At 43.1% G+C, this 14124-nt stretch overlaps 1 protein-coding gene across 2 annotated transcripts in view; it reads right to left on the bottom strand.

Annotated features, from left to right (window-relative positions):
• Positions 1-2417: 2417 nt before the first annotated feature.
• Positions 2418-14124, bottom strand: part of KSR1 (kinase suppressor of ras 1) — a 117270-nt gene continuing 105563 nt past the window's right edge. The window contains exon 20 of one of the 2 annotated variants that reach the window (XM_084651137.1): positions 2418-8655. In XM_084651137.1, the coding sequence (XP_084507263.1) occupies positions 8577-8655 (79 nt within the window). In that variant the 3' untranslated portion in view covers positions 2418-8576. The remainder of the gene's footprint in view (positions 8656-14124) is intronic. The other variant, XM_084651136.1, reaches the window with a different exon arrangement.

The raw sequence follows: 14124 nt of genomic DNA, 5'->3' as shown, positions 1-14124 counted from the left end.
AGGGGAGCAGGCAGGAGCTGGGGGCGCAGGCTGGGGGAGAGGGGGGCAGGCTGGGGGGCACAGGCAGGGAGGCGTGTTGTGCAGGTTGTGGGGAGAGGGGAGCGGGCAGGGGAAGGGAGTTGTACAGGCTCTGGAGGGAGCACATGCAGGTGGGTGATCGCAGGCAGGGGACAAGGGGCACAGGGATGGAGAAGTGGGAGGAAGCAGTTGCTGACAAGGAGGTGTGGGGCAGGCTGTGAGACTGGGGTGGCTGCAATTAGGACACGTACCATAAGTAGTACCAGCACAGGAAACTGGGGCACAAGATGGGACCCACATTCACAATCTTGGGCCCTGTCGGAAGAGCGGAGAGAAACAATGGCAAACCGCTTGCTTTACAAAGGGCACAAGGAGGGAGAATTGCCCTCCAAAACACAGCACACTGGATGGAGGACTCCGTGTCCGTGCTGGCCATTGCTAACGCACCATAGGGTGAACGGTGTTGCCAGTTGAGCTGTCCACATGGACACGAAGGGTTAAATGTCCAGCAGCTCTATTTGAATCCAGAGGTTGCTTCTGTTCTGGGAATTGAGTAAGAAGATTGGGGAAGGAAAGACTGGGATGCACCAGACTAGAGGATTGTGCGATAGGGTTGGTGGACTCTCCAAACATAAGCCTGGCGACCTGAGCTTCAGCTGAGCCCACATTGCAAAATGAGTGGCCACGGACCCATGCCACAGTGGGCCTCGGACTCAGACCTGTATCCCTGGACAAGTCTGCAGGCCTGAGAGGTTTCTGGTGCAAGTCAGAAGACACTGTGTGTGGACAGTAGGTAAGTTTGGGCTGAGTCTCAGCCAAGGTTTACTATGCAGTGCAGACATACACACAGAGGTTTGGCCTGTATGGGATATAGTGTTTACCGAGTACTGAAAAACATTCCATTTTTAACAGCTCGGTAACTTGGGGGTCAAGCTTATAGTTACACTTGTGTAAAATGTGGTGTTAAATCTATTTCAGTGGATTTACACCAGTGCAGTTGAAGAGACAGAGGTTAGCCTTGAGTATTTGGGAGGCATTCTGTGTTTGCATGGTTGTGTAACTAATGTCACCAACAGAGAACTTGAATAAGAAGTGGGCTCAAGCTGCAGAGTTTAGAGCTAGATTTGGATCTCGAACATATCATTGTTCCGATACAGCCTGTTTGGTACAGTAGCGAGGCTGAGAAACCTGTGGCTGAACATAACCTCAGGCAGTTTTAGCACATCCCTCTTCTGCTGGAATAGAGGAGATCACTGGGTGAGGCGATCAGCTGAGAATCGGCATGGGGGGCACTGATTGCGAAGCAGCTGCACTGGCCCCCTAGCCCATGGTATGGAGACCACAATTTCCAATTCCTGATTTTTTAGCCTCACCCTTTTCCACTTCAAAGTTAGTTATTTGCCTCCCTCTTTTCAAGACTGGAGTATCCCAGACCACAGGCCATTTCTCCTGGAGGATAGATGATCAGGAACACCAGCGTACAAAAGAGTTTGACCATATGCCTTCAATTGCCAATGAAGAGGCCCACTCCTGAGGGCATCACTTAACTCTTCAGGGTTAGAGGCTTGGCATAGCTCCAGGGACTCAGTAGAGCTACTCAGACATCCTCACTGCAGATTTGGCCTCCAAGTCATTACTCCTCCGCAAACCTGTCTTCCAGGCTACCCCCTTGTCACATTCAAATCCCTATTTTTTTTTTTAACAACACTTTGCTTTCTGATTCATGAAAAGTGAGATTCTGGGGAGAGGATATGACATAAAAGAAAGCGAATAAACCGTACTCCTTTTCTTTTTGCGAATACAGACTAACACGGCTGTTACTCTGAAACCTGTCAAGCTGGTATGTAACTGCTGAGCAGCCATGTGAAATTACTGTCACCCTTGTGCTTTCTCTTTTCTGCCAGCCACCCTTCGTGTAATTCTTTTTATGTTTACAATGCCAGAAGTGCTGCATTTAAAGGTTAGTATGTATACTATAATGTAGGGGAGACAGGCTGGGTTTTATTTCTAATGACCACGGACTTGGTGTGTGACACTGGGCATGTCACTTCACCCCATTGTTTCTCTTCTCTGTTGTGTCTATTTAGAGTCTGAGCCTTCTAGGAGGAGAACTGGCTTTTACTATGGGTGTGTACAGCATCTGGCATAAGGAATTCCTGGGTTCTCTAGGCACTCCTGTACTAAAATAATGTATTTGTAAAATACTCAGATCTTTCAGCACCAAAGGTGCTATATGAAGTGTAAAATATTCAGTCAGTTTGGAAATCTGTTTATATCGTAAATCAACCATAAGTCTAACAAAAACACCCCACAATTCCATGACTTTTGTTTTATCCAGAGCAGAGATTTATTCACAGAAAAGAATCCTAAAATATCCAGAATTTCATTAGCGTAGAGTGCAATTTTTTTTTTTTTTGCCAGTTGCATAAACTAACCCTTTGTTAATACTAACAATTTTAATTAAATTAATAACAATTCTGGAAGACAAACTCAGTTGATAGAAAATATAAAAAAAATTTACTGTACAAAGTTTACATCACATTTGAAAAGAAAATGTCAATTTTCACCGTATTACAGACTCCATTTACATACACTACGAAAGTCGTGGCTATTGTAGCAGTCTTGTACAGCAAGCTTCACATTTACAAGGCTAAAACGATACAGGCTTACAGTGCTGGTCATTCCCTTACGTAACATCACCACAAGAAGAAATAGTACAAACGATCATAAAACAATGCAGCATAAAGACCCAGTTCAGTTAGCAACACGTGTTAAGGAATAAATGGGCCTGGTGCTTTTCACACCATTTCACATCAGTTGAGTTACTTCCCATTTTCACCAGCAATCAGACCCAAAGACACCATTCACAGCCCAGGCTCTTGTAAGCTCTTCTTTAAAATAAAAAAACAATGTTAGATCCAAGATATTAGACCGTTAAGAGAACAAGTGCAGGATTCTAATACCTTAACTCACATCAGACTAGGTCTTCAACTAGCGTAAATCAGCGTCACACAGGCCTGCTGAAGATCAGGACCACCGAGCAGTTCTCAACATAGCATAGGCACAGTAAAGTGCCACTCGATGTGGGTAAGGGTATCAGAATCTGTCCCTAACCTGTGTTGGGATATAAAGAGCCCTATATATTGGGACTATTGTGCCATTCCCATTGAAATGTGTCTGGGAGTTCTACGTAAAAAGGGATGGGCAACATAGCCCTGTGTTTCTGTGAATAATATTTCTAAAATGTGCAAATAACTTTTGGGTAGTGGATCTCAAACTGTACTAGACAGAGAACTGGCTAGTCAGATGGTGCTGGCTCTCCTAGCTGACAATTTTATTAAAGGACAGTTAAGAATGCATCACTTTCCCATTACTTTTGCATGTTGCCACAGGAAGGCTAGCTGCTAATGAATGGGAGGGAGAATGGTTAACACAACTATAAGAAGTCAGTGGTCTATGATATGGGAAATAGGAGGGGATGAGCATTGGAGACCATCACCTTACCAAGATGTGCCTCACCAAAGGTTTGGGACCGCCAGCTGTAGGGTCCTGTTTTACCCACACAACTTGCAGAAACTAATTGCTATGAGTACATCAAGGCTGTTTCCAGTGCCACATATTCAAACCAGAGTCAAGTTCTTCAGTTACATGAAGGACTAATAATTCAGAACTCAAGGACTAAAAGTATACAATGGAACAATTTTGAATCACAAAATCTTTACTTAGCCAAAAAACACTTCCTGAAGCTAATGGAGGTTTTGTCTAATAAGTCTTAACATCTGTTTTTAGAGACACGCTGAAGACTAATTTCCCCCTTCATTTAGGCACATATTGTGCCATCAATATTTAAGCAAAATCTTCTAATGAAACTGAATTCTGCTTATTACTGATGGCACAATTCAGTCTTCAGCTTTGGAGAGACGAGCAAATATTAGTATTTTTTTCATTAGCAAAACCATATGGTGTATATAGCTTGCTACAAATACAGTTACACTCAAGGGGTTTTATTCATTTAATTAAATAAAGCTACGGTGGGATCAGTAACTACCACACAAACCAGCTTTACATTCGACACACACATTATAAACATTTGAACACAGTATTTGTTAGAGACTGAGCATGTGTTGACTTAGCATCTACTTGTTATGACATTGTCTGGAACATGGAAGTTAGGAATCCTTTCTTCCATCTTGTTCGCTCTGTGAAAAAATTGGGGGCCAGATTTTCATAAGTGGCCTCTAGAAGCATGGCTGTGTTTTTGCATGTCCTAAAGAAATCAGCTGTGACCCCCACCCCTGAATTTGAAAACATGAACTAAAATTTCAAAGCACTTCCCCGGCCCCATTTTGTCTGCATGCCGTAATGTGCATGGGGATGGGGGAAATGTCTGAAATAGAACTACCACAAGTATTTGTTTTAATTTAAGTGTCTAATCCTAGCCCCACTGAAGTCACTAGCAAACCACCTGTACTTCAGTGGGACTAGGATTTTTCCCCAAGGGATTGTATTTCCCTTAAGTGCCAAACACCAGACAGTTTTATAGCAGAAGTCATGGACCAGTACCAGCAGCTCTCTCCCAGTTTGCTGCGCCTGGAATGTGCATGTGATATCACACCTGCTATATATATATAAAATGGGATGGAGGGGAGCGCCTGATTGGACAAAACCATTGTATCTGCATCTATCTGCTACACCATCCAGCAAAACAAGACCTTTTTTTTAGCTAAAGCATTTGCCCACTTGCTTAGTGTTACCTGGGAGCACAGGTATTTTATGTATACACCTAAAACGCACAGTGCCAGTCTCTTTTCCTACACTTGGCATTCTTTCCACCCAGTGCATCTCTACCCCTAGAGTTCCTCTGCTTCCACTGCCCCTTTCTGAAAGGCTGGGCACCTTCTCATTATTTTTAGCAACAAAATATTTAAATCTAAATCTGATGCCCAAGGCAAATGATGAAGCATCTTACCATATTAACTCAGAAAAGCGGTCTGCTGTAATAACGTTAGACAGAAATTTTAAAAGGCAAGAGTACAATAGAAAAGGGAATTACTGATATTAAAAATTAAGGTCCAGAGCCTTCAAACTGATGTACTGTTTGCAGACCCTTGCACTCCACTCATGGCTTCAGGGGGGCTCCCCACAGCCTGAAGGGTCCAAACTAACATCTGTTTGCAGGATCTGGCCTGAAGATTTAATTCTGGCAGAGACAGCACAGAGAAGCCTCCTGGAAAACCTTCAGCCAGAAATGGGATCATAGGTCCAGATTGTGTCAGGTATTTCAGCACTTATCACCCATTGAAGCCAATAGGAATTAGGCACCTAAATACCTGGGAGGATCTTGGCCATAGTTCCCATTCTGGGAGGCTGGAAGATGCATGGGCCTGGTCTTCACAAAGCGAGGTAGTAGATGTGCATTACTTATCTAGAGGTAAAAACCTAGAGAAGACAACACAATTTGCAGTTTTTAGCGGGTGGAGTTAAAAAACAGTCTAACTTGACCTGATAGCTTGTGGAAAAAGAACAACTAACTGCCTGCTATTCACTAGGATTTTACCTCAGGATCAGAACATACCTTTCCTCCTAGTTCGGATGCAGCCCCAGAGTGGCTGCTCTACAAGCCCTCTGTTTCCCCACCTATAAAATGAGAACAGATCTTACTCATCTTTGTGCTTTGAGATCTGCACTCCGTAAAAACACAGTCTTATTAGGAGGCATGGAGAGGCAGTCCAGGGGGCCTGGCTTACAATGTTTCTATGCACGTGACTCCCAATTTGGCAATGGCACCTGCGCACAGCCCCTTGAACAGGGGGGCAGCCCAGAGTATTGTACATGCAAGGCTGCCTAAAGCCAGCACACAGCTGCACATTAACCTGGCTTTTGTAGCTCATTTGCCTGTGCATTTGGGTGGGATGATTCCACTAGTCACTTGCACTAACCAGAACGTGGCCCCTTTGTTTCTATGCAAAAAGTGCCGAGTTTTTACCTCAAAAATCAACCTTTAACACACAAGACAAAACATGAGACATGGCTCAAGTCAGATGGCCCAAGATGGGACTTCCTTCCTCACTGTAAGATCCCTGTCAGCCTTAGTTTTTACATCAAACATAAATGCTTCAGGCCTGATTTCTTTTCGGAATAAAAGCATGACAATCAAGTCCTGCATCCCAGCATAATCACTGGTGATGAATAAGGCAAGGCAGCTAAAATTTTCCTTGCAACTTTTGCACAATAAGCTTACAGTTTCAAAAGTGAATTGAAGCTTTTAAAGAGTTCTTTTGCCACCTCCACTGGAAAGAAGTTTCATGCTAAAAAGTGATACCATGTGGTTAGCGGCTGGAAAGAGCGATGGGGGGAGGCGTTTCCAGAACTCAGTGCTGTGTCTGCAGAAATCGTTCTAGTTTGGGGACAGGTTTCAGAGGGGTAGCTGTGTAAATTTGTATCAAGCAAAAACGACGAGGAATCCTTGTGGCACCTTGGAGACTAACACATTTATTGGGCATAAGCTTTTGTGGGCTAAAACCCACTTCATCAGATGCATGGAGTGAAAAATACAGGAGGCAGGTATATCTATTCACCCCTTCTTGTCAACTTTTGGGAATAGGCCACTTCTACCTTGATTGAATTGGCCTCGTTAGCACTGTCCCCCCACTTGGTAAGGCAACTCCCATCTTTTCATGGGCTGTAATATATATACCTGTCTACTGTATTGGTGGGGGGGACGACCTCAAGTTCTGGTTTGATCTAGAGAGTAGTACAAAGACACATCTAAAATAATCTCTCCTGTTTGTGTGCATGTCACTCTCTTTCGTTCTTATGCGGAGGATTTAGTAAGGAGGATGAACTAAACAGGCTGTTCAGAAGTCTCACTTGGGCAAAGCAGCATAACTGAACTCTGCAGGAAGAGCACACCAGGAAACGAAGCGGTCTGTTCACCCTGAGACACGAGGCATCCTGGGCCTGATTTTCAGAGGTAGCTCCCAGGGAAGTCAACAGGCTCCGCAGGGGCTCAGCCACTTTGAAAATCAGGCCATCTACGGTTACTGCTTATTTGCCTAACCTAGGAGGGTCCTTTGAAGACAGTTTCTCTTTTCCACTAAAAGCCATGTTGTTTTGCATTGTTAAAACGTCAGTGGTGCCAATAAAGGGCCAAAGCCAATTAAAACCATAACCCAGTTTCTGTACTGGAGAAACACTGAAGTCTGGGCGGGGAGTTAGGGGGAATCATTATTTGATCTTTTTGGGATCTCACTGTAGGAAGTAGGTAATTTTTTTTAACTGAATCCACTCCAATGAGATATATATATATAGCCATGTGTTTTCCCACCACCAGCACAGTTTTAGTAAATAGTACAAATCCAGCTCTCATTTCCTTTACACTCATTTTACAGCTGTGTAACTCCACGGACACCACTGTAAGCGAGAGCAGAAGCTGGTCCTGAATGTGGACTATATGGTCTCAAATGCAGCTGGCATGGACAGGATCCTAGCCCCCATTATTCAATTATTGTGGAACCTGCTTACAGTGAAACTCCATTTACAATGGAGAAGAATTTAAGTCCCAAATAAGTAGTGCTGCAATATGCAGGTGGCAAGTCTGATTACCATGAATCTGTAAAAGTTAAAGATGAGATTAAACAAACCCTTAAAAGGATTAAGGTGCCCAGTTCTCACTGAAAGCCAATGAGATTATGATGCTCCCGCTCCCCTCAGGGTTTTCTTTTTGTTTGTTTGTTTGAAATCCCACCCTCTGCTATTCTATGAATAAATGAACCATGCTAGAAAAGGGTTCCACTCTAATCAATAGTCAAGACAAAAGGCCAGGATTCTGATCTCAGTGTAAATCTGGACTCTGAGTTAACATCACTGTGGAGGTATTCCAGATTTGCACCAGTGTAACTGAGATCAGAACCAGCCCAAGCTTGGACAAAGTTTCCAGAGAAGATCAGTAATCAAGAGTTTATTAGTTTGCCCAAACCATGACACAATACATGCATTTCCTTTCAACATAATAAAAATCTAAAGTTCTTTTAGGAGTTTCCTTATGGAGACACAATGGGGCCATAACTCCATTCCTTCTCACTTGAACTGGCTGCATTAGTGATTTAAATCTAGCGGTTCTCGGACACATGTGCAACCTCTATTAGCTTCAGTGGAAACTGTGCATGATTTGCAGTGCAGAAATTAGCCCTTAGTTACTCCACAGATACAACAAAGAACTGGGGGAGCAGTTCTTTTCAGTGCCATTTGAATGCTTGCACTTAAAGAAAAAAAAAATCTTAAATCACCTTTATTATTATTATCATCATCAGTTAAAAAAATATAGTTCACATAGAGAAACATATGACGTAAACATTTTTTTAAATAATTGCTGGTGTTTAGGCAGAACTCAGACAACATACGACAGTTTGAACAACATACGACAGTTTGAACGGAGGGGTCATGTGGCTTTCAGGTAGGGCTGCACCAGTTTCATAGTTCGGAAGATCCCGTGAAGGTTTCTGATGTTTTGTGTAAGCAGGTAGACAACAATATCAACAAGATAATTACACACCATGCTATATCTTTTGATTACTTGATTCCAGGATTCCCAAGCCAAATCTTTCAAAACGGAGGACAACTTTGCTACTGTTAATGCTGAAAAGAGTGGGGAAGGGAGGGGAAAAAAAGTTATGCATTTTCTTTTCCTTTTTGTTGTTGATTCATTGTACAAAAAGCCCTATAAACAGCCCTTATAAACAGTCCTATAAAGGAAATAAAGTGTGTTAGGCTCTGCAGTACAGCACAATGCAAGGTCATCCAACAAAGAAATTTAAGTAAAGTGATCGGCAAATAAAATTAACTTTGTTAACAGGGCTTGATGCTGAAGTCCTTACTCCCAATGCTTTTCAGGATAGGTTGCCCCAAGCACAAATCTTTTCTGCTTCAAAGAGAAGTAAATTTCAGAAGGGGAAAAAAAAAAAAAAAAAACACACACACAAGGTGGGGAATTTTCAAATGCCCAAAATGTGTGCTGGAAGCCCGACACCCACTGACTTTAAATGGGTGTTGGAACCCAGCTGTCCTTTGTGCTTTTGAAAATCTCCCTCTCCAATCTGGGCAGGGGAGAGATTCATTTTGGATCAAAGGTAAAAAACTAGATTCATTCTTAACTGGGGTAGGGAGAAAAGAAATAAAAAAGTCTGGGAAACCACTGTTAAGGTGGGAGGAGGAAAACTACTATTGAAAGGTCAATTTCTATCAAGGAAAAGGATCAATCTGACATGGTCATCCTTTTCTCTCTCTCCAGACTGTAATACGGGTTAGTGGAAAGAGACCTTCCTACATTTACTAAAGGTCCGTTAGCACTATCTTCAAAGATTCAATATACAAAAAGAATTCTCCTCAGATGACTTAAAGGCAGGTGCCACAAAGGAGTTAACTATTGAAGGGTACTTTCTTTTACTGTACAATATTGTACACAAGCACCTGGCTATCTGGAAATGTAATACCATGTATGTACAGAGACATTCATCTCCGGAAAACACACTCATTGGAGATAATTTGTCTTCACTTAAATTAGTGCAAACTGATAGTGGCTCTTGCTTCATAGCCTGCCAAACTAAAACGTTTGTTAGAACTCAGGATCTGTAAGGGCTTGTCTACACGTGGCCGCCCAGGAAAGTTTATCTGAATTAACTAGAGGTGTGAATTTAAAGTGGATTTGTTAAACTGCTTAAACCCCCGTGTGGACACTCATTCAAAATTAAAGTAGCTTTAATTTAGTTTAACCTTGAATATGAGAGAGTGTCTACACAGGAGTTTAATGCACTTTAATCATTTTCACTGAAATCAGTCAGTCACTGAATTCCTCTTTCCAATGGAAAAGTTAACTGACAAATTTATCCTGAGTGTCCCCATGTAGACAAAGCCCTAAAATTTTAAAAAAAAATTTAAAATATGCTGAGCTCAAGCCTGATTCAGCAAAGCTCTTAAACACCTGCTTAAATTGAAGTAGTGGAACTTAAAGCAAAGCCCTTTGCTGAATAGGCGCCCTAATTAGCAAAGCCCAAGTGACTGACAGAATTCAAGGAGTACTTGTGGCACCTTAGAGACTAACAAATTTATTTGAGCATAAGCTTACTCAAGCTACAGCTCACTGCATCCAATGAAGTGAGCTGTAGCTCACGTAAGCTTATGCTCAAATAAATTTGTTAGTCGCTAAGCTGCCACAAGTACTCCTTTTCTTTTTGCGAATACAGACTAACACGGCTGCTACTCTGAAACCTGATAGAACTCAAATGGCTGGATTGTCCCTGGGCCTGTGTGGGTGCGTAAAAGGGGAGGGAGAAGCCACAAGTAATTTTAAGAAGTTACAACTGGTCCCAAAACCGAGGGCTGTTCTATACTACAAAGTTAGGTCGGCTTCACTCTATCGCTCAAGGCTGTGAAACAACAGAATTCTTCCATCGACGTAGATCTTGCCTCTCAGAGAAGGTGGCTTTCCTACAGTGATGGAAGAACCCCTTCCATCACCGTAGCGTCTACACTACAGCATCGAAGCTGCAGTGGTACTGCAGAAGCATTTCTAGCGTAGATGCACCTTGAGAAAGGAAACCTACCTCCTCCCAGTTCTCTCCTCTGGAGAGCGAGGTGTTCACTGACTGATTTCAGTGGAAGTGAGGAACCTAAATACCCTTTGAGGACCTACGCCTCAGTCACTAAACTCCTCAACCAGGACTTCCTGGACCTGAGAGGGGCCCGGCCCTTCGGAGCACATGCAGTGCCCGTGCCAGGTGAGTGTGCTGCCGGGGGGGGGGGAGGGGGGAGGGCGGCAGGTGAGAGGGGGACTGTGGAGTCCTCCTCTCTGGTCCCAGCCCCGCCTGCACCCCAAATGCCTCATCCCCAGTCCTGCCCCACCCCAGAGCCTGCACCCCCAGCCAGAGCCCTCAACCCCCTGCACCCCAACCCTCTGCCCCAGCCCCAAGCCCCCTCCTGCAGTGTGAACCCCTCATCCCCAGCCCCCTTACCCCCAGCCAGAGCCCTCATCCTCCCACCCCACATTGTGCAATATAAGGAAACTGTTAAACACATTTTTTTAAATAATGTAAACCAGATTACAAGGCAGGTGTGAGGGGAAAGGGGGCAGGACTTGGACCCGTTCTGGGCACCACCAAAAATTACACAAACCTGTCACCCCATTCAGCATTACTTCCTAATGGTAATTTGTGCCTGTGAAACCATAACATTCAGGAGCTACACACCACAGCAATAACGATTTGAGGTGTACCCTAAGGACTCACAACTGCTCGAGTCCCGTGCCACTCTTTGTTGGATGAGACTTGCAGAATGCACACAACCAAAAACAACATTTAGCAACTACAAAACAACCCGCAGCTATAGAATCCAAGCACAGAGTGCCATTTCTGTTGCTTATGCCTTGCTAGTAGAAGTTAGACAGTAACGACAAGACCATTTCAAGGACGAAGTTACAGCCTGCCCTGTTGAAATGATTCAGAAGTGAACACAAATGGCCATGTTGTTAGTTGACAGCAATTTTTTCTTGAAGAGAAGCGTTGTTATTCAAGCTAACAGCCCACACCAAGAGAAAAGACAGGAGAGAGGAATTCGTAAAGTGTTGGTTATGTCCAAAGGTTAAAAAAATTGGTAGTTTTGTTTTTAAGTGAGAGATGATTGTCCAAGTTGCCAATTAGGATACAACACATGGAAGCATGCAAGGCAGACCCAGTTATTGCACCAGTAGCTACAACCTATAAAAGATAGGAAGAAAAAAAAACAATAAGAGTTAGTCTGCAGTCACTGGAAGCAAGCTTTAGAGAATTATACATTATAAGGCTTATCCTAAAACAAATCAAGGGGTTAGTGGAGTGATTCTCAAAGTGCATGGTGATCCCAAATGATTTTCCAGAGAGGGTGTGAACCTCTGTTTCTCCATTGTGCCTCAGAATCACACAGCTTGCATTTAAAAATGAGAAAAGTCAGTCTCTAGCTGTTACGGTTATGAAAAAAATCTTCAAAACATGACCTGAATGTAACCAATCCAGTAATGTCTGCCTGAATTTGCAGAGAGCCTGAAACAATAGCTCTGAGTTGTGAACTGCCCCGTTCATTTGGCGGGCACTAACTCAAATCCCAATGTTGATAATTAACACGGTTGACATTTACAATATTTCACTGTTAAAAGCATGCAAAAAAGGAGAGGAAGTATCAATTTATGAAGATCTACACAAACTACTCTGAGAGCCTGTCTACACAGGGAAATTGGCCATACTAGCTACTGCAGAATATGCTATTCCACACACTATTCCAGAATAAAAGTGATTTTATTCCAGATTTATTACTCCGCTTTGAAAGTGCACTAATCATTCCAGATAAAGTGACTTATTCCAGAAGCGTGCCCATATGGGGACCTATTCCAAAATAGCCACTGCAGAATAGCTTGCTCCACATAGTTGTTCCAGTCAATCTCCTCATGTAGACAAGTCCTCAGTGACAGCTTCTTTTGGGGATGCCTTTGAGAACACATGGGATGGAGCCTACAGGGGGTCACTATTGGATTCATCTTCTTGATGGGAAGCTGACCTTCCAAAGTTTTGGGAAATGCTGAGTTCGCGAAAAGGTGCCAGACCATTCATAAAAATTCAGAGTGGCCACTTATCTAGCAGAAGTGTCCTTTATTGTGCAGAGAAACCAGACAGTCACTGAACAGAAACATTGGACATTTTAAGATATCCTCTGCACATTTCGTACAATACTGTGCTCTTCTGTACTGTAGTTATCTACAGCAAGGAAAGCAGACTCCTTTTGGACACGCCGCTGTGTCAAATTTGCTAGACAAACCTCATAGCCAATGTGCAGTCATGTCACCCAAATGGGTAAATGATTTAGATTCACAGAAAGAAGGTTCAGTGTAAGTGAATACAAAGGGAGGGGAAATGTCACAATGGAGACTGGATGGCTCAGCAGGAACTTGGTAATGGGTTAGGGAGCCCTTCACCTCTACATAGCAGGTTAGAAGTGAGCCAAGGTTGGTTGTGGCTGAACTTTGACTTAATGGGCGATCCCAATCCCATCCCTAGTGGCAAGTGCCCAGTCACATTTGGAATTCAGTGAGGTCCTTCCTGGCCAGTCAAAATGGGGCTGGAGATTGAGCCACCCTACCAAACAGGGCTGAGGCACACTGAGGAACACTCCTGCTGCTGGTAGCTGGGGCTAAACAGAGGGCTTCCCTCTCCAAGGCTGTCAGTCCATCACCTTTCAAAAGGATTAAAAAAAATACCTCAAAATGTGTAGAGGAAAGCTATTCAGATAAAGGATCTGATGGGAGCAGACATGTGGGTGCTTTTGAAAGCCCCATTAGGTATCCACATCTTTATGCACCTAAACACCTTTAAAAACCTGACCCCAAATCCCTATGTGCAAAAAAGCTGTTGATGATATGATCTTAGCATCTTTCAGCTATGAAACAGAACCATCCATATTTAGATGTGCTTTATAAGGTAAGTGGGGATTTTCAGACAGTAGACAGTGTACAAGTCACATTCTATGTGTCGGTTAATTATATCTCAGGAGATTAGACACACAGAGATAGATTCATCGCCACTGTAACTCCATCAGTGACTGACCTCATCCTGTAACTGCTCCGGGTGTGGAATTGCCACTGAATTCACTAGGAGTTCTATGCACAAAACAGGATCCAGCCCACCTTTTACTATCTAACTCTGCTAACTCAATGAAAGAGGGATTTCTAAGATAAAACCTCATTAGACCAGAGGGGAGCAAAAAGAACATGCTATTTCTCTGATTATAGAAGCACAGGTAGGAAAAGCACCATAACTATAGGCCATACATAGGCTTATATATTTTAGCGTAAGTTTCAACATCATTTTCAAATATGTTTAAAAAACAAAACCCAACCCTGAAAATTGTATATCATTTTATAATTAATCGTTACATTGCCCCATTCTAGCTGCTATTGCATTCAGGGTGCAAAGAAGATACTTGGCTTTCCCAGGAGCACACCATTGCATAGTATCTGTATAACTGGCGATATATTTGACATGTGTTCTTTTTAAGAACATTTGTGCTATAGCTTTAGAAAAATTA

Source organism: Lepidochelys olivacea, assembly GCF_965140295.1.
Source record: "Lepidochelys olivacea isolate rLepOli2 genome assembly, chromosome: 17".
Taxonomy (NCBI): domain Eukaryota; kingdom Metazoa; phylum Chordata; order Testudines; family Cheloniidae; genus Lepidochelys; species Lepidochelys olivacea.
This window is presented reverse-complemented; position numbering and strand designations above follow the sequence as displayed.